The 22,014-nt window shown below is 37.7% G+C and overlaps 1 protein-coding gene across 4 annotated transcripts in view; it reads left to right on the plus strand.

The window, feature by feature from the left end:
* The window catches only part of slc2a9l2 (solute carrier family 2 member 9, like 2), a 195,884-nt gene extending 177,034 nt beyond the window's left edge, over positions 1-18,850 (plus strand). For 3 of the 4 annotated variants that reach the window (XM_047346454.1, XM_047346453.1, XM_047346455.1), the window contains exon 14: positions 16,784-18,850. In XM_047346454.1, the coding sequence (XP_047202410.1) occupies positions 16,784-17,026 (243 nt within the window). In that variant the 3' untranslated portion in view covers positions 17,027-18,850. The remainder of the gene's footprint in view (positions 1-16,783) is intronic. The other variant, XR_007035272.1, reaches the window with a different exon arrangement.
* Positions 18,851-22,014: the final 3,164 nt, after the last annotated feature.

Raw genomic sequence — 22,014 nt, forward strand, 5'->3', positions numbered from 1 at the left:
TGGGCCATGTTCAGACTTATCAAAATCAACACATATACCTTTCTTTTTCTTACAATGCCATGTTCTTTTGGCTTTCCTATTTTCAAGAGTCTCTAAGAGAATTTGATTTCAGCTTCAAATCATTTTTATATGGAGCTCTGACACCCTTAAAAAGTGTAATAAAAAAGTTTTAACTATATATATAACCAGTAGTAGGATATATAGGATTTGTTAGTAGTAACCTAACTGTGGCAACAAAACAGTTATTTAATCATGTAGGATTTTGTTTCCTATGTATAAATCTTTTCCAATTAAATACAGATTGAGAAAATGTAATTGTGGGAAAAAATGCCACTGCAATGATAAGATTAATTTATTTTAAGGCGTTTTTTTTCACATCTTCACCAGGGATGCCACCAAACGTGGAGGGTGCTTTAAGTTCACTTTTAGTGTTTAAGAGTGAATTGTTTAAAAGCACTGTTTTCATTGAATGAGACCCTGAAAATATTTTTGGAAAAAAGACAAACCTCGAAAAGGCAATGCCTTAGACCACTGGCAGAAAGTTATTTATGCTGAATTCACACCTTGAAGCATCTGTTTGAAATAATCGGGATTTACAATTCATAGAGTGTATTGCATCTTAATTTGTGACTATATGTATATGTGAACTTTCTCTTCCATGTTACATTGACCAGAATATCAAACATGTAAAATTCACAGTTCCTTTATTTTCAAACGCTCTTTCTTGCCTTGAGCAGGCGTCAAATAAATCAAGAATGGATGTGGCTTCTATGTGAAGTATTTCACTTTTTAGCCCAAAGCACTCAGCGATATGGATTCAATTGTCTTCACACCCAGCTGAGGTAAACCACAAACAACAAAGGCACTCAATGTTTCAGATAGAATTATGTAGACAGAAAAAAGGCCAACATAGAATTTATAGAGACAGACATTAAGGCCAGTCTAATAATTAATTTGCCACTGAGCTGGGTTTAGCAGTAAATCTGAAGGAGCTGTTCTAAAAATGCTAATTACAGTTTCCTTATACTATGGCATTAATGCATGGATAAATGAGGAGCCTTTTACATTGCAACTAGTGATGGATCAATAAATCAGCCACTTATTATAATCAGCCAGTCTTCCCTGACCAGTACTTAATGCCACTGTTATCATCACTTTCTTTTCTGTTGGATTTAAAAATACTACCTCTATTATGGAACATTTTTTTATGGTTATAATTTAAAACATATAATTGTTGAAATAAAACAAACTTTACCCAAGGCTTTCTGGACAAATATGTCTTGTTGGTGTTGAAGGTCAGAGGAATATGGGCAGACTACTAACTGAGCATTGCTTAAACACCGCTGTCTGTCGGAGAATTGTTACCAACTGTGTCCATCCCACAGTGTATCCATCTTCTGATGGCTACTTACAGCAGGATAATGCACCATGTCACAAAGCCCAAATCATCTCAAACTAGTTTCTGGAAAATGACAATGAGTTCACTGTACTCGAAAAGCCTCCACAATCACCAGATCCCTGTCCAGTAGGCTTTGGGTGGATTGGGACATTTGCATCATGGATGTGCAGCCAACAAATCTGCAGCACCTGCATGATGCAGTCATGTCAATACTGACAAAAATATCTGAGGAATTTCTTAGACCTTGTTGGATCTATGCCACGGAGAATGAAGAAACCTCTAAATAAAAAAGGTCTCCAACCCTTCTATCAATATGCACCTAATAAAATAGCCTGTGAGTGTATGTTATAGTTCTTATAGAGAAAACCTCCGATTCATTCCCCTCAAAAAAATTGAAATAAGTAGAAAAAGCCTGATCCTTCCATCTTTAATTTCAAATAATGTTGTTAAAATACTTGGACCTAATAAATGTGGCAGTTAAATGTTGGCATGTAGTATGTAAATGAATTAAATCAAACAATTAAAGAAGCTGCTGAATAGCAAAGACCATGTAGCTTTTGAGGGTGAAAACAGAACAGGTACTAAATAATTTTATGCAAAAAACACAAGCGCCCATTCCAGGACATACTTTGCTCCATGTGACTGGAAGGACATAATAGGGAAAAAAATAAAAAACTTTAATAAAAGTCAAAGCACAACTTTAAGATGAGTGAAACTTTCCTCAAGGCATTGTGGACATTCTAGCGACATCGCTTTGACCTTCTGTCAAAGGCTATCTGCCTGTTTTCTCCTCAGCCCCTCCAGATAAACCTAATTTTGTCTTTTCCCTCAGCAGCACTATGAGTGTCATGTGTTGAAGGCAAAGAATGAACCGAGCCTAAAATAGCTGAAAACCACGATGTGAATCACAAAGAGGAGATGGTTGATTCAGATTTTTTTTTTTTTGTCCTATCCATTTCCAAAAGAATGTTAAAACTGAAGTAAGAGAAGGGATCAAAACTCCAAGAATAACGCATAACTGTGTTTTTCAACCAAAGTAAGTACATGCATTCAGGTAGTGATAGGTTATCCCCCAATTTCTCATAGAAAAACACACATTTATGAGCACAAATACACATTTCCAAAAGCAATTTTGAATTTCTATAACACTACCTCATCATGTCCTGGGTTGTGTAAGAAGTAGTTTGATGTATCCTCTATTTTTCTCAGACAGCCTACCAAACAAAATACACGCCAAACACACAGAAAATGCCAATCATAATTCTGCTTGCTGCAAACAGCCATGCAACTGATTAAAACAGTTATTAACTTTGTGGTAATAGCTTGCAGCAACATGCTAAATATTTAAAATGCTTTCAATGCAGTTCTGCTAACTGCCAAGATACAACACCATCAACAACCGTTTTACTATTGAGAAGCTCCTCCTAACCCAGTCAAAATAGCTCTGACCAAGCCTTTGTGGTGAAAGACCAAAAGAGAGTCCTGGAATGCACTAGGAGATAAGCTACAGACATTATTGTTCGATTTCTGAAAATGGGCTTACTTTGCACACACATAATCAAATTAAACATTAAAAGTTTATGTTTGGAAGTTGTCTGAACACCAAATAATTTTGTGGGGCCTCCTTCTCTCCTGCGAATGCAATTCCTTCATGGGGGTTTGCATGTGGCCATGTGAGGGGTTTGATTTCTCTCCAAATACTTTTGTGCATATAGGTGACAAGAGTCAACAGAAAATGAAACTGTAAGTAGAATTATTCAGAAAAGTCACTGTGTTATGCTAACCGATCTACCGTTTTATCAGCTAAAAAGAGAAAGAGCACTTACAATATTGGTCAGAAGTTTACTTCCACTCATCATAGAGTTGAATGTCATATTTATTTACCCTTTTATTAACTTAGCTTGCTGATAATGCAACTTCCTGCTGGATGTTTGATCATTCTTTAGTGCGAATCTAGTTATTTATTTAAATTGACTGGTTTCATGCTAGAGTGGCCCAAATGTTGAATTGTAATTGTCATTTCAATTTTAATATGTGCAATAAAAATACTTGGATTTAATATTTGGTAGGCTATAATACTTCACTTGCCATTCATTAGAATTTTGCTTGTTAATACTGTATTTATCCAGTTGGATGGACTTTCAACACCTTTAATAATCACACCATCATTATATAGGAAAAGAAGAAGAGTAGGGAAAAATGTGAGTTAAACGCATTCAGTATGATCACTACAACATTGAGCAGTAATTGCGAAATTTCATTTCCATGCCTGTAGGTAACTTACTCCTACAACCATGACTAGAATTTGTAGCCGCCCACATGGAAAAAATAAACACACTCTGGAGCGAATTTTAAAGTCACAGCTGACAAAGATGAAGATATTTGACCATAATGGCAAAAATAAAAGACTACCTCCAAATTCTACAAGTTCACCTCAGATGAACAGCTAGACTAACTTGGACACAATTGGATGTTTAGACATGACAAAGATTCCAAACACACCTTAAAATGTTGGAATGGAATCTATCATTAGGAGTCTGGAATGATCTTCCCAAAGCCCAGACCTCAATTCCATAGACAATTCATGGCATTTTCTTAAAACTCAGGTCTGTGCAAGGAAACCACCAATTTAGATGAACTCTACCCTTCAAAAAACTATTTATTTCACTGTTTTTATATCTATATTAAAAAGTGTAACCGAGGTTTGTGCACAAACCTAGCAAATAAAGCTGATTTTGATTTCTAATGTATAGCACATTCAAATATCTAGTCGGAATTATACCAAAAGCTTGGTAATGACTTCAAAATGTGTGTGGATTTCCTTTAACTTTCTAAGTGGGATTTATCCAAATACAGTACAGACCAAAAGTTTGGACACACCTTCTCATGCAAAGAGTTTTCTTTATTTTCATGACCATGAATATTGTAGCTTCACACTGAAGGCATCAAAACTATGAATTAACACATGTGGAATTATATACTGAACAAAAAAGTGTGAAACAACTGAAAATATGTATTATATTCTAGGTTCTTCAAAGTAGCCACCTTTTGCTTTGATTACTGCTCCACACACTCTTGGCATTCTGTTGATGAGCTTCAAGAGGTAGTCACCTGAAATGGTTTTCCAACAGTCTTGAAGGAGTTCCCAGAGATGCTTAGCACTTGTTGGCCCTTTTGCCTTCACTCTGCTGTCCAGCTCACCCCAAACCATCTCGATCGGGTTCAGGTCCGGTGACTGTGGAGGCCAGGTCATCTGGCGCAGCACCCCATCACTCTCCTTCTTGATCAAATAGCCCTTACACAGCCTGGAGGTGTGTTAGGGGTCATTGACCTGTTGAAAAATAAATGATGGTCCAACTAAACGCAAACCGGATGGAATAGCATGCCACTGCAAGATGCTGTGGTAGCCATGCTGGTTCAGTATGCCTTCAATTTTGAATAAATCCCCAACAGTGTCACCACCAAAGCACCCCCACACCATCACACCTCCTCCTCCATACTTCACGGTGGGAACTAGGCATGTAGAGTTCATTCGTTCACCTCGTCTGCGCCGCACAAAGACACGGTGGTTGGAACCAAAGATCTCAAACTTGGACTCATCATACCAAAGCACAGATTTGCACTGGTCTAATGTCCATTCCTTGTGTTCTTTAGCCCAAACAAGTCTCTTCTGCTTGTTGCCTGTCCTCAGCAGTGGTTTCCTAGCAGCTATTTTACCATGAAGGCCTGATTCACACAGTCTCCTCTTAACAGTTGTTCTAGAGATGTGTCTGCTGCTAGAACTCTGTGAGGCATTGACCTGTTCTCTAATCTGAGCTGCTGTTAACCTGCAATTTCTGAGGCTGGTGACTCGGATGAACTTATCGTCAGCAGAGGTGACTCTTGGTCTTTCTTTCCTGGGGCAGTCCTCATGTGAGCCAGTTTCTTTGTAGCGCTTGATGGTTTTTGCGACTGCACTTGGGGACACTTTCAAAGTTTTCCCAATTGTTCGGACTGACTGACCTTCATTTCTTAAAGTAATGATGGCCACTCATTTTTCTTTACTTAGCTGCTTTTTTCTTGCCATAATACAAATTCTAAAAGTCTATTCAGTAGGACTATCAGATGTGTACTGTATCCACCTCCTGCACAACACAACTGATGGTCCCAACCCCATTTATAAGGCTTGAAATCCCACTTATTAAACCTGATAGGGCACACCTGTGAAGTGAAAACCATTTCAGGTGACTACCTCTTGAAGCTCATCAACAGAATGCCAAGAGTGTGCGGAGCAGTAATCAAAGCAAAAGGTGGCTACTTTGAAGAACCTAGAATATAAGACATATTTTCAGTTATTTCACATTTTTTTGTTCAGTATATCATTCCACATGTATTAATTCATAGTTTTGATGCCTTCGGTGTGAAGCTACAATATTCATAGTCATGAAAATAAAGACAACTCTTTGAATGAGAAGGGGTGTCCAGACATTTGGTCTGTACTGTATTCTAGTGAGAATGCAGATATTTGAGCATACATGTATAATTGTCTGCCAGTATGAATCAGAGGAAAAATAGTAAATTCAATCCTTTTCATCCAAATCTTGTTTGTATCAGTCATTGAACCTATTTTTTTCAGTTCACTGAGAAAAAAATTATATTTTTCAACAAACCTCAAGGTTAATCTGACATCCATGTTGATGATGAGTGGATGTAAACTTCTAACCGGAACTGTGAGTGAGGTTAAAAATAACTCCTTATTAATTTTGATAGTCATTCTATAGGTATGTTTGCTGTACAGGTCCTTCGCAAAATATTAGCATATTGTGATAAAGTTCATTATTTTCCATAATGTCATGATGAAAATTTAACATTCATATATTTTAGATTCATTGCACACTAACTGAAATATTTCAGGTCTTTTATTGTCTTAATACGGATGATTTTGGCATACAGCTCATGAAAACCCAAAATTCCTATCTCACAAAATTAGCATATCATTAAAAGGGTCTCTAAACGAGCTATGAACCTAATCATCTGAATCAACGAGTTAACTCTAAACACCTGCAAAAGATTCCTGAGGCCTTTAAAACTCCCAGCCTGGTTCATCACTCAAAACCCCAATCATGGGTAAGACTGCCGACCTGACTGCTGTCCAGAAGGCCACTATTGACACCCTCAAGCAAGAGGGTAAGACACAGAAAGAAATTTCTGAACAAATAGGCTGTTCCCAGAGTGCTGTATCAAGGCACCTCAGTGGGAAGACTGTGGGAAGGAAAAAGTGTGGCAGAAAACGCTGCACAACGAGAAGAGGTGACCGGACCCTGAGGAAGATTGTGGAGAAGGGCCGATTCCAGACCTTGGGGGACCTGCGGAAGCAGTGGACTGAGTCTGGAGTAGAAACATCCAGAGCCACCGTGCACAGGCGTGTGCAGGAAATGGGCTACAGGTGCCGCATTCCCCAGGTCCAAGCCACTTTTGAACCAGAAACAGCGGCAGAAACGCCTGACCTGGGCTACAGAGAAGCAGCACTGGACTGTTGCTCAGTGGTCCAAAGTACTTTTTTCGGATGAAAGCAAATTCTGCATGTCATTCGGAAATCAAGGTGCCAGAGTCTGGAGGAAGACTGGGGAGAAGGAAATGGACCAAAATGCCAGAAGTCCAGTGTCAAGTACCCACAGTCAGTGATGGTCTGGGGTGCCGTGTCAGCTGCTGGTGTTGGTCCACTGTGTTTTATCAAGGGCAGGGTCAATGCAGCTAGCTATCAGGAGATTTTGGAGCACTTCATGCTTCCATCTGCTGAAAAGCTTTATGGAGATGAAGATTTCATTTTTCAGCATGACCTGGCACCTGCTCACACTGCCAAAACCACTGGTAAATGGTTTACTGACCATGGTATCACTGTGCTCAATTGGCCTGCCAACTCTCCTGACCTGAACCCCATAGAGAATCTGTGGGAAATTGTGAAGAGAACGTTGAGAGACTCAAGACCCAACACTCTGGATGAGCGAAAGGCCGCTATCGAAGCATCCTGGGCCTCCATAAGACCTCAGCAGTGCCACAGGCTGATTGCCTCCATGCCACGCCGCATTGAAGCAGTCATTTCTGCAAAAGGATTCCCGACCAAGTATTGAGTGCATAACTGTACATGATTATTTGAAGGTTGACGTTTTTTGTATTAAAAACACTTTTCTTTTATTGGTCGGATGAAATATGCTAATTTTGTGAGATAGGAATTTTGGGTTTTCATGAGCTGTATGCCAAAATCATCCGTATTAAGACAATAAAATACCTGAAATATTTCAGTTAGTGTGCAATGAATCTAAAATATATGAATGTTAAATTTTCATCATTACATATATAGAAAATAATGAACTTTATCACAATATGCTAATATTTTGTGAAGGACCTGTATATGTAAGTAATGACCTGCAACAATAAAGTCACAGAGGGAAAGAGAAGCACCCAGGAGCGAAGGCTTACCAAAGTGGGTAAGGTGTGGACAAGTGTGAGAGACGAGAAGCGACAGAGAGTTATTTTTAGGCTGCCTGTGTCGCTGTTATTGCGGTATTCGTTTTGCTGTCTGACTTGAGCAGGACCCGCTGCACAGAGCGGGCATCTAGATCACAGCGGTGACTCACTGATCCCTGACTTGCACCTGAAACTAGCTCTGACCCCTATTCAGACAACAAGATCTTGAACTGTCACGTCCTTATACTGGCATGACAGAATGCCACAGAGGTGTCACTTGGGCTCCTTTGAAGGGAGCGTTGAAAATTTAAAATCAGGGATGGAATTAAACATCTATTAAGTCTGTAGGCAAACCAATACACATATGATTGACATGCATGCTGTTGATGTTTTTTTCCACACTTATTTTGAACTAAATGTTATATACTAGTATTTTTTTTTTTTTATGTTTTTCTTATCAAATGAAAATCAGGTTAAATTACTACTTGCTTTTTCTTTTTGGTCCTAAAAGTTAGATAAGGGCCAACACTGTCTGCATTCTTGAAGCCGTAAGCAATACTTTGAAGCTTATTTACTTCTTTATTGCTGCCTCAAAAATGTATTTATTCCTTAATTCATTTTTTTTATTTCTTTTCAGCAGAGGTAGCATGTTTCACACTTCACAGGTTAGACATGTTAATAAAAAAGAGGGTTTTTATGTTTTCTATTCCTATCAAGCTCAAGTATGGTATGGGAGCTGCACAGCACATAAGAGAAAGGCACGGGTGGTGAGGACAGTACAGGGGATTGCGTTGTTTTTGTCTGTCATACAGGGCGCTCCATCCATGGTAACGTCCACCAGTCTGTTCCACAGCAAACCAAGTTGCTCGATGACTTCGCATAGCTGCTGAAATATATTTGTGGCTGTTGTGCGGCCATACATAGGACACTTGGAAACTTTTCTGTCACCTCAAACGTCTCATCAACACCTCTGACAAAGATTGCCAGCTGTGCAGCATCACTCTTGTCAGTGCTTTCATCCTGTGCCATGGAATATGAAGTAAAACTTCATAAATGTTATTCATAAATGTTAATTGACAGCCCACTAATTTGTTCTGCCACAGTGTTAGCTGACAGAGAAATGTTGTTGAATAAGCTCCTCTTCTCAGGGCAGAGAATATCAACAACTCACAACATTCAGTCTTTCAGAAATTCCCCTTCAGTGAATGGTTTTCCCGCTTTAGCGATTAACTCCCCAATAAGGTAACTTGCTTGAATGGCCGCATCAGCATCTTTACTGGACTTCTGGAAAACTTCTTGCTGGAATTGTAATCCTTTTTGGGGCTGATCCACCTTTTTTTATTCGGTCATCTCCCTTGTAGCTCTTATGATACTCGCCATGTTTAGTCGCATGATGACACTTGGGATTATATTCCTTAAGAACAGCAATTTTCTCTTTACATATAAGGCAAATCGCATTTCTGTCGAACTCAACAAAAAATACTGCAATGTCCACCTATCTTAAAATCATCCATGTTCGTCATCAACCTTTTTTGTTTGGTTAGCGACATCTTTGGTTAATTCTTCTACTGTTACTATTAGCCTATTTCTTCTCCTTCACGTATTCTCCCAATTCTACTTCTCCCGATTTTCTTTGGTTGCTTTTCCTTTGTTATTATTTTGCTTTAAAAAAAACTTTAGTGTTTGATTTGAGATTTTTTTAAAGCTACTGTCTTCATTTTGCAATAGCAATATATATTTTTTATCTTGAAAAAAATTGTAAAAGGCCAAACCCCATTATGTATGTGATATTGGGGCATGGGCCGGAAGTAGAAGTGGTGGGGGGCGAAAGTGGCCCTGGAGCCGGGAGTTTGAGACTCCTGATCTAGAGCTATAAAGAAATAGTTGGCCCCTTTTGGGATTTTATCTGTTTTGGGGCTTTCCAAAAACAAAAATTGACTGTATTTGAAAAAGTAATTGCTGACCCCTCCATCCACATTACTGCCAGACCAGCAAAACAAGGAAATCACTTAACCCTTGTGTGGTGCTTGGGTCTGTGGGACCCATTTTCATTATTTACTGAAGTACCCAGACGTACCCAGTGAGAACCCACACATGCATGGGGAGAACATGCAAACTCCATGCAGAAAGACCCCCGGCCAGGAATAGAACCCAGAACCTTCTCGCTGCAAGGCAACAGAGCTACCAACTGCACCACCATGCAGCCCCCAAAACCAAACACTCTCATGTAAAGCAAACCCAAGTGGGGGAATCAGCCAATCAAGAGCTTTTATTTAGGTAATGTAAGAGAAATATGATGTTGTACAAACAATGGACTACACCAAGAACTTAACTGACCTACTAGCAAAAGTTTTCCACTTTTACATCAGATAATTTAACTGTTGAAATTATCAAAAATATTTTTTATTATTTTTGTACATTTAAAACATTTCAGACTTGTAATCTTTTCAGGGACTAAAAGTAGCTTCACATTAAGAATTAATAACTTTTGTTTTTTAATTTTGTGGCACTAGTGACCGTTATTTTGTAAGTAGACTGTCAGAAAATGGGGTAGAGAGAGAAAGGGGAAGACACGTAGCCAAGGTCAATGGGCCGGGTCTCAAACCCATGACAGCTGTGGCCTCTATACATGGGTCATGTGCTTTACACCTGCGCCATCGTTGCACCCCACATTAAGACTTCTAAGCATTATTAACATTCAACGTTGAACATTACAATAATTTCTGAGCTACTTTAATAACACAAAATAAGACAACCTTCATGACCCTGTGTTTTGTCTTGTATAGAGGAATCCAATGCAACTGCAGATGGCTTTCAGAGAAACACATTTGCATAACAATTTGAAGGTCATGGAAACACAGTAGAACACATTTTGAGAAAGCAGTATATTATTTTCAGAAATCTGAATTTTTTATTAATCTAAATTTTGTCTAAAAGGCCAGCTGGTTAGCTGAGACGGGTAGAATAGCCAAGATTTCTGGACTTGAAAGGTCAAAATTTGGTCAAAAGGTTGGTTTATGGTACGACTGATTAGTCTGTAGTGAAGGGCTTCCGTTAATTGAAGACATTAAATAAACATTTACTTTTAAACATCAGACATAATTAATACTTTAATGAATCACATCCACATTAGATCAGGCAAAAACAAAATTCTCTGTGTGATGTTTATTAACACCAAGAAGCCATTCCAGTCTTAGTGGATATTTTGTAAGATTTATGAGTTTGTGAGGATTATCACTGCAATGATCTTAAGCTTATATGCTTAATTTTTGTCATGAATGCAGTGTGAAATGATTAAATGATAAAGATCCATAAGAATGGTGAATGGCCCTATTTGGCTATTGGTTTTTTAATCTTGTAGGTATCCTTGTAATCTATTTGTCTGAGCGATGCTCAGGACTTGGGATGAAAATACAATTAAGAGACAATCAGACACACACACACACCCGCACCAACACACATGACTATATTCTGTCTTCCACTGCATCACAGAGTTCCCACCCACCAAGTATGACTCACTGTTGCCCCAGAAACTTGTGACTGTGACTGTAAATTTCCAAGCATGGACACATAGTAGACAAGGTCATTTTTAAATGTCATCATTAGGTGGATGTTTATAGTGAAGATTTGAGTTCTGTCATGTTCTGTCCTCTCTTGTTCTAATACAAACACTTATTTCTCACCTTCCCTTCCTTGTTTAGAAGCATAATATTCCTTTTAGTTACCTCTTATTTGATTTCTTTCTTTTGTGCAAATTGTTTTAAGATTTTTGAAACATTGCATGTAATCATCATTGCAATAAAAGCTTTCGTCTAATACTACACTATACAGACACTCACTGATGAAGATTCTCTCGCATCGGCATGATGACTGCTTAGATTGACTCCAACTGACAGCGGTCTCACCTACTTAATTCTGTAAATAATTATTTAACCACTTCTGGGCACTCATACAATATAGAGTATTAACTTTCTCCCCAAGATGAGCCGGCTCTCCTTAAGCATGGAAAAAAAAGGACATCATATACATCAGCAAGTAAAGTAATGCACAGGAGCAAACTGCAAATGTTACACACTTCATTCAAATACAAATGCAGCTTAAACAAGACAAATATTTCAAAAAGTGTCAGGAAATAATGATAAAAATATGAATAAAAATGCAAATCTCAAAGTACTACATAAAAGATAAAACAAGACAAAACAGGAACCACATAGGTTAAAGTAGTAGCACTCTTGTTAGCAGGCTTTCCTGAAAAGAAAAGCCTTAAGCTGTTTTTTTTAAACATTGTCCCAGAACCTTGGGGCAGCAGCAAAGGCTTGATCATGCAAAGTTTGGTCCAGAGGGGCAGGTGCGGACCTAATGTCTCACAAAATGTGAAAATGTTTACACATGTGCGAAGATTAATGGGCTTTGTTAGGATTTGGCAAATATCTTATGATTTGTAAACAGTATAATCTTTGTCACAAATACACTTCATTACTCACTCGCTCTCTGTACTTGTTTTATCCATTGCAGCATTTTGAGGTGAGCAGTAGCTTATGGAGCCAACCTGGTCACCAATCTCATCACACCCCTCTCCAAAGGTTAACTGCAGTTACCAGCTAACAATGTAGTTTTTAGCTGATTACATCAAAAGCAACAAAGTGGTATTTTCTAACTCTCTTTCAGTCATCACTCTCATTTTACTGTCATTGATGATGGATGGTGCATTTATTCATTTTTAATATTCTTTCTAAACAATAAATATGATTAGGTTATAAAAAATCCCTTTTAAAAAAAGCAGCAAATAGCACCAGAACACTATCAAATTGGACAACAGCCAGAAGATTCAAGGGATGGTTTGTTTTTTTAAGGATGTTCTTTGGCATTGAGTAGAAATGCTTTAGGTCATACAAGGTCACCATGACTGAATAATTATTTTTAAGGCGTCTATGACTCAAGAAACAGCTGCATAAAGTGTGGAAAGAGCCTTAGTTCATTTTAAATGACTATTTACTCGTTCACTCTCTGAATACAAATCAGATTTGTTGGAAGGAAGAGTTTGGAAAAAATATGCTAAATTTTATTTTTATCTACCTGCATCTGACCTGAGTTGTTACCTGAATGATTTGGTGTATAAGGTAACTATCAGACACTTATGAACACAAACCTAATCTCTTTCAAGCATTATTATTATGTTGTTGTTGTCACCAGTTAAAGTAATGTATGGATAGCACAGAGAAGAAATGGTTATAGGAACAATGTATTTTATTAAAATAGTTATAAATAAAAAAACATTGTTCACCATAAAATCAACTTTATCAACACATTTTAAACTTTAAAAGAAGGTGAGGAGACAGTGAAGCTGGATTGAAGCTGAAGAGGTCACTGGGAGCTGTCCAGAAACTGGATCCTTGCTTGAGTTGCCCTCAGCTGTCCTGCATGAAGCAAAAAAGAAGGGATTTTATTGTAAACTGCTAGTAAATATGCTACTTCCTGATAGTAGACGCAGACAGTGTCCTTCAAAATCAGAGTTACAGTACAACGGCATTCAGGAACATTTGATTATCATACAATATAACTAAATATGTCCATAAAAATATACAGTACAGTATACAGTATACAAGTAGTTTTTATATTCAGCTACCTGTAATTAATCCCAAAGCCTTGTATCTCACTTAAACCAACTATTTACATCAAACAGGTAGTGGTAAAATGACAATGCGGCCTGCTGGGATCAGGGCATACTCCACGGGTGAGCAATCTCCAGCTTCCGCTGAAGCCTGGGTCTGATGCGGGCCATTGAGTATCCGAAATCACCGTAGTGAATCTAAAAACAGGCTAATTTTTAAAGGACTACTTCCATCTATGGCATTTTAAGGTTAAATTTCTTGTCTAAAAACATCTGTTTATTTTTAGAAAAGGGGACAACCCCTTTGACTATCCATTTGAACAATACAGTGAAGGCTGGTGGTTTTATTCCAGTGCCTTTTAGTTGCAGAGCCAAGTATAACAAGAAAAAACACAGAAAAGTTTGCCTCTGAAAACTTACTGTTTTTCTCATTTGCCTTTCAGGACTGCCGTAAGAAGGACATTGTGCATTGATGAACATTTTAAATTACACAAATATAAAAGCGCCCAAATGCAGCCTGATGTGGGTTTCCATTATTGGTCCCCCTGCCAGGTGGTACAGGCTAAACAAACTAAAAATAATTAGTCAATACAACACATTTTAAAACATTCTGCTCTGTGTAATGTTGACAAGTTAATGCTGCATAAGTAGCCTTGAGACCTCCGCTGTAAGCCAGGAAGTTGTAGGTTGTTATTTGACCAACTTACTATATTTGTTTCAAAACAATACTACCTTAAAAATCGAAATGGGTGGTGCTCCTATGAAATTCAAGCCATGCCTGGTACAGATTTTTGCAATTAAGAAAGAGAATTAAAACACCAGCATTTTCTCAAGCAGGTCATGGCAGTTTTAAAGTTTAAAGTTTTTTTCCCTGTGACATTTCAAAACTGCTGTGTAAATATGCTTATGGGATCTCTACTCCTGAAAACTGATTCTATATACTCTCGTTAAGGGGCTAAAACTTATATCACTGCTGTTTACACATTGAGCAAGGGATTTCCACTCCTATGCCTTTAAGTATATGGGCAGCATCTGATGGATATTTACATCCTTGGTTAGTTATTTTGTTTGTGTCCCCAAACTGAACCCAGCTGTCTCACTGCAAAAAAAACAAAGGTTTACCCAAAACATCTGCCTAATTCTCCTCCATCTGCTTGGCTTTGAGATCACGATGGACTGCACAGACACAAAAGTGCTCCGTTTGCACTACGCATCATCCTTAAAGAGAAATTGCTAACTTAGTATTTAATCACTGGATCAGGTGCTTTGGAAGTTACTTTTTTGATGTTTTGAATACACTGAACTCAGAAAAGGCTTAGCAGGAATGGCATAAACTCAAAAACAAGGAGATTTTTTTGGTTCTCTGGACATTGAATCTTTATTATCAGGATGATTGCATCTTTTGATTGCTGTCACTGTATGATAAAAGGGATTACAGCTTGGTGAAACGCTACTGAGAGGCAGTCAAGTTGCTCTGTCTCATTCAAAGTCTCTGAGGCAGATATCTTTTTGACTCATGCTATTTTTATTGCAAATACAGCCAAATGAGCTGGTTAACATTACAATTAATACACTACTAAAATACCTTTAATAAAGTTCAGTAAATGTGGGGCATGCAGGCTAAGTTGTATTTTCTACTTATGTGTGTTTAAAAATGATGATGTGATCAGAGTACTTTAATTTCTAAAAAGCAGACATTTTATCAGTTCTCAGGACATGTAATCTCATTAATTTTTATTCTCTAAAAATAATTTCTGTCATATATCACACTGGCTACATGCAGAAGTATAGAGGATTCTTCTTATGATCATATTCTCTGATGTTGGTTTCATTTTGACTATAAAGATTTTATAACTCATTTTCTGGGTATAGTTGATTTACGCTGTAGAATGGTCACTGGCTACTCACATTTCTGAAGATAACTCATTTAGTGTGACCCACCTGGTAAATTTGACAGTGTAACCTGCTTTGCTACAACATAAGGTTATTTGGTGCAGAAGACATTTTGTGATAAAAGTACAGAATGATATATTCAAGACAAACACGTTGTGCTCAGTGTGTAAAAAGAAAAAAAATTAAGGACAACGTCAGTTTCAAATTTGACTCAGGAAGTTCAGGTTGTGAATCAGTAATCTAACTTTAAATCAGTCAGTCAGTCATTTTCTACCGCTTATTCCATAGTGGGTCACAGGGGAGCTGGTGCCTATCTCCAGCAGTCTATGGGCGAGAGGCAGGGTACAACCTGGACAGGTCGCCAGTCCATCGCAGGGCAACACACAAACAACCATGCACACACTCATTCATACACCTAAGGGCAATTTAGAGTGACCAATTAACCTAACAGGCATGTCTTTGGACTGTGGGAGGAAGCCAGAGTACCCAGTGAGAACCCACGCATGCACGGGGAGAACATGCAAACTCCATGCAGAAAGACCCCCGGTTGGGAATCGAACCCAGGACCTTCTTGCTGCAAGGCAACAGTGCTACCAACTGCACCACCGTGCAATCTATGATAATTTTGTTGCCTTATTAATCTTAAGAATTTTGTAAAATGCATTCTTGTTTTGAGTTTTTTTTTCCTGGGTGGTCATTTCCCTACATCCCACAAGACAGTTTGTTTTGTGGGTGCTTAGTAATACATATAAATTATGTTCACGCTGTGCCTGTAATAAATCTCACACTACAAAGGCAGCCGACAGCCCCAAGTGCCCTTTTTTTCCACTTGAGCACCTGCCCCCCAAAATGTCTGTGCACGCCACCGCACTGAACCCTGTGGTAACCCACAATTAACCCTGAAGTTTAAAGATGATTTATCATTTACATGAATAAACTGGAATCTGTCAGACAAATAAGATTTAAACCAGCCCCACAGCATGTTCCAGCCTTTCTAAGAAAATATTTTGATCGCATAAAAGCCACTCCTACTCCTCAGGCTTGTATGTATTTCTTAAAAAATCCTAAAAGCAAATTTGAATTTAAGTTGAATTCAAATGTGAATTTGTGACACCTTTGAAGTGAAAAAATATTTTTCCAAAGCTTGAAACACACAGAACACTAAATAGATGTATATGATAAAACCACGTCTCCCTTGAGTTGCAAAGAGTCAAAAAGCCTAAAAAATAGCAAGACCTGTTTTTGTGTGTGGGGGTGGATGATAAAAGGAATGGTTTATTGGTTGAAATGCAAAACCTAAAAAGAAATTTTGTACTATATATCACATTTTATTTCAAGATCGATTCAGCTTAAGTTTAAGTGATCTAATACTAATAATCAGAAATTTGTCTAATTCCCCTCTGGTCTCCTCTGTGCATTTTCTGTTTCTGCAGGAAAAGTTGCAGTCGTTTGCCTTCCTGGTATTTGTGGTGGTCTGCATCTTGGGATCCATCTACCTCTGCGCTGTTCTCCCGGAAACCAAAAACAAAACCTTCATGGACATCAGTCAGAGCTTTGCTAAAATCAATAAAATGCCAGTGCCTTCACCTGGCCAGGAGCTGGAACTGGTCCTGTCCATTAAGCCGGAGAATAACGAGAAAGCTCAAGACATCAAAAAGATTGAGAGCTCCTTCTAAGCTAACAAGCTGCATTAATTATGGCAGAGGCAGGCTCAAAATATAAAAGAAAAATGTTGTTTTTATATATTTATTTGATGATTTTACATAATGAAACAGAAATGTATACTTTTTGTATGTTTTGTTGGACTGGAATATTCAAGAATACTTCAATATTACAGTATTTGTTTTCTGTCTCTTGATAAATAAGATAGATGAACTGATCTGTTTGTGTTTACTGATAAAGATTGATGAGGTGATCCAAAGTGGATGAGGAGTGGGGTCTTGCTGTCCAAATAGTAAAAAGGCAAGAAGTTGGAAGAAATTTCTACTACATTACAGGGCTACCAAAAACTGATAATAAAGATTTTTAAAAGCTTTTTTTGTTTAGAGAAATTTGGAAAATAAAAGATTGCGTGTGAATGGTTTTAACATACAGGTTTGTTTAAATTATATGAAGTGTGTTTAAAAAAGTGCATAGAACTGAAAAGCCTTTGACTGCCATACTCACTTGCATTTGGAGACACCATTTCTATTCCAAATTAAACCATTAAGTAAAATGTGTGAAATATGTAATCGCTGTACAAAAAGGCTGCTTGAAAAATGTAGTGTCTGTATTTTAATTTTTATAAATTTACTGTACAACCTAAAAGTGCTTAAAGCTTTAGTTTTTCTGGGATATTAAATTGTATAATGTGTTGGGTCACCAGCATTTGGTCAGGTAAACCACAGTCACTAGGCAGCTCAACAGGCGGCGCAGCTCTGACGGCACCGGAATTTATAAAAACCCACTAAAGCGAATGCTGAGCTGCCATTTCCAGCTGTAGTGTGCCAATACTACCCTCGAAGGCCATCTCTGGAGTAATAGAAGCTCGCAGGTGGGTTTACGTTTCCTCCACACAGGTCATTCCCCAAAGAGCTTGACAAAGCTGGAAATCTGTCCGATATAAGAAGATCAGAAGATATCCCGATCAAAGTCGCTATCCAGGTGAAGATGAAAACCCACAGAGTTTTCCCAAGGAGATAAGTTTCCTGCTTGTTGTTTCAGTCGACTGCAACATTTCATCATATTTTTCCTGTTTTAGACAAAAGAGGAGAAGGTGACCATTTAGAGTGTTTGCGGACCTGCGACACTTGCCACACATAACTTCATTCCTCCTTGAAGCAAGTCCACTCGCCTGCACCCCTTTTCCCAGAGGATTCGCCACCAAGTAAACTTGTTTTGTTTTCTATTTTTGGTCTCTAGTGTAGGCAAGGTGAGGCATAGTTAAGGTGAATTAGGATCACCATTAATTAATCCAAGGTGTTAACTTCTTGCGTGCAATATTGAATGAACTGTTCTGATTCCTGTTCAATAATGTTGGACTCTGAAGCGTTGCTGCGCAGCAAAGATGAATGCCGGTTCGTGTGTAATGTGTTTTGATCAACTGAGCCTTGTGTTCATCTCCACATCTCCATTGTTTCACAGTTTATGGCCTTTGTGTTTCACTGAGTTCCCACCTTGTGTGTGTGGGGGGTTATGACTTTGCTGGAGGAGCTCGCTTTCAACTGTTAGTAGTTAAAGAGCTAAGCCGCTCCCGAAGGCGCTACCTATGTAGAAAACACCTTGCCATTCATTGATTTTGTTTCCACATTCCAAGTCAATCCGAAGTTTTCATTCCCACTCAGTCCAAAACTGCTGGTTGGATCTCCATCACAACACACTCAATACGCATCCTTATTCTTTGTTATTTAATGTACTCCTTTCGTAGAATAATGCATGCTTAAAGGGTGAAAAGTTGTAGAACATGAATATTTGATTGGAAGAGGGACTATTGGTTTAATAAATTTTCACATAGATAAATAGACAGTGTTCGTATTTATTTTGTGTAAGAGTGATTGTGTGTTAAAATAAGGTTAGTGTTCCACACCATTCCGTAAAACGGTTGATAACACAGTGACATTTAGTGTGGTTTGGTTAATAATGATCAATTATTAATGATAATTATTTAGTCATTCATTCATCTTCTTTACCACTTATTCCATTGTGGGTCACAGGGGGCTGGTGCCTTTGTCCAGCAGTTTACGGGTGAGAGGCGGGGTACATCCTGGACAGGTCGATAATCCATCGCAGGGCAACACAGAGGACAAACAACCATGCACACACTCATTCACACCTAAGGGCAATGTAGAGAGACCAGTCCACCTAACAGTCATGTTTTTGGACTGTGGGAGGAAGCCGGAGTCCCCGGTGAGGATCCACGCATGCACGAGGAGAACATGCAAACTCCATGCAGAAAGATCCCGGCCAGTGTCGAACCCAGTACCTTCTTGCTGCAAGGCAACAGTGCTACCAACTGTGCCGTGCTTACGATTAATTAATTGTAATTATTAAGTGCTGTGAGCCCAATACTCACACCACCAGAGAATATCTCTTATCTTTATTCATAAGAAATTATTTTTAGTTTTAATATATTATTTCTGAATTATGTTTTTTTAAATAATTTTGATAAATTTGTATTATCAACAATCATAAACTCCTACAAACCACTGTTGCTGAGAACTTCTTCAAAATCTGTGTTGCACGTAGTTGACCATGTTCTGGCACGTTGCATGAGCAGGTATTCCAGCCCAGGAGATCTGGCCTATATCCCCGTTTCACTGCATTTCTTGCTTTGCCTCATCATCAGCACGTTTGACGTTACCCCAAACGTTTTCTTTTGGACTAATGTCCTGGGAATAGGTCAGCCTCTCCATAGCGTTAATCTTGTTTTCTGTAAAAAAGATGTTGTTCTCTTATTGGTGTGTTTGAGGTTATCTTGTTCAAACTTTCATTTCAACAGCATATCTTTGTTAGCATAAAACAACATTATGGATTACTAAAGACATTTTTTGACCACCTTGAAGTGGATCATTGGTTGAGTCTTTGCTATTTTAGATAATCTTTGATCCATCTAAGGTTATGGTTTCTATTTGAGATCATATGACCAGAGCAATCTATCATTTTCTGCACTTCTTTTTATATTTTTCCCCCTACAATCATTTTTTAAATCAAAGTACCATGTTCTTTTAACCAATTTCTGAAATAACTCATTACTCAGATTTTCAGAGCAGAATGCAATATATTCTTCCTTCAGTAAGGGTCACCTTTTTGACACCTGTTTGTTCACAGAATAAATGACCTCTTTGATTGAGCCAATTTCCATTATTGATTTAGTGACACACAATTAGCAGCATGCAGGACTTTTAAGTCTTTTGGCTTGCTATTACGCTAATATACTTACCAGTTAATTATTCGCCATGTAAAAATATAATTCATATTAAAAACAGTGACTGATGTAGTTAGTGGTTTTGGATTACAACTATTTTGAACACAACTGAGTGTGTACTTTAGAATCAAATACATTTCCTATATCAACCTACAAAATAGCAACCAAAGAATATATCAAATCTCTGTTAGAGACAGATTTTGTATATTTCATACTGCTGTTATAATGTTGCAGTGCATCATTGCAGAGGTGTGAGAAGAGGAAAAAATTTAGGGGGAAAAAAACATTACCAATGGTGGTGTTACAGTGTAATTGTTTGGTAACAAAAATAATTTTTTTTATGATAATGTAAAACAAATGGTGTTAATGGTGTTAACAACAGATTACAGTCTGCATTACACAATAAAATCTAAACAATCTTTTTCAGCCATAAATAAGAAAAAAAGAAAAAAGTTCAACTTAAAAAAGCACAAGCAAAAAATGTACATCTCAAATCCCTTATGAATGAAAATACGTTCTTTAAGTTATAGGTTAAGGTTTAATGTGAACATAGTTACATGTCCTGCAACACAATTTAACTAGTGTTTTTCTACAGTCACATTGTCATCAAACAACATTCACAGAGTTATATAAATTAATTGTAAAAATTATCTAAATAATGATAGATAGATAGATAGATAGATAGATAGATAGATAGATAGATAGATAGATAGATAGATAGATAGATAGATAGATAGATAGATAGATAGATAGATAGATAGATAGATAGATAGATAGATAGATAGATAGATAGATAGATAGATAGATAGATAGATAGATAGATAGATAGATAGATAGATAGATAGATAGATAGATAGATAGATAGATAGATAGATAGATAGATAGATAGATAGATAGATAGATAGATAGATAGATAGATAGATAGATAGATAGATAGATAGATAGATAGATAGATAGATAGATAGATAGATAGATAGATAGATAGATAGATAGATAGATAGATAGATAGATAGATAGATAGATAGATAGATAGATAGATAGATAGATAGATAGATAGATAGATAGATAGATAGATAGATAGATAGATAGAGTTGATTATGTAATTAATCACTCTGTCACAGTAGAAATACTTTTAAAAATGTTACCTGAGTAAGTTTTTGACAATTCAAGGGATAATATATTTTATCACTATTCATTTATTGAAGTTTTATTTCCAGTTAAAGCCTCCTGCCAGTTTGTTTGCAGGAAGATTGAAAGCCAGGTTTTTTAGGTGCAAGAATGGGCCAAAATGGCAAATCATTGACTTGGGGGGTCCTTCATCTTAGTTAGCTACTTTGATCCATATTTGGTCATTTTCTTTTATTACCTAAATTGAACCTGGGGGCTGGACAGATGAGCGTCTGTGGAAAAGCCTTTTGGCAGACAGTTAACATTCCAACAAAGACATCAAATAATAAGAAACACAGAGAATGTTTGAAAAACAGTTTTCTGGAGGTTCTCCAGCTCTTAAAAGAGCTCAGGCTACTTCCCACCAGATGGCAGGAGCCAGCGGTGGAGCTGATCTGAACAGAAGCAGACACTGGAAAGCATTCACAGTTTGCTCTGCAGTAGGGTGTACTCAACGTTTTGAAGCCTGCTTCCCTGACACTCTCGCTTCCATACAGGCACACACGTGTGTCTCCCATGCCACGATGATGCCATGTGCGGTCTAAGTTTGTATTCTGAGTTGTAGACAGGAGGTAGGGAAATTTCAGCCCATCC

The sequence above is a fragment of the Girardinichthys multiradiatus genome, chromosome 20 (genome assembly GCF_021462225.1).
Source record: "Girardinichthys multiradiatus isolate DD_20200921_A chromosome 20, DD_fGirMul_XY1, whole genome shotgun sequence".
Classification (NCBI taxonomy): Eukaryota; Metazoa; Chordata; class Actinopteri; order Cyprinodontiformes; family Goodeidae; genus Girardinichthys; species Girardinichthys multiradiatus.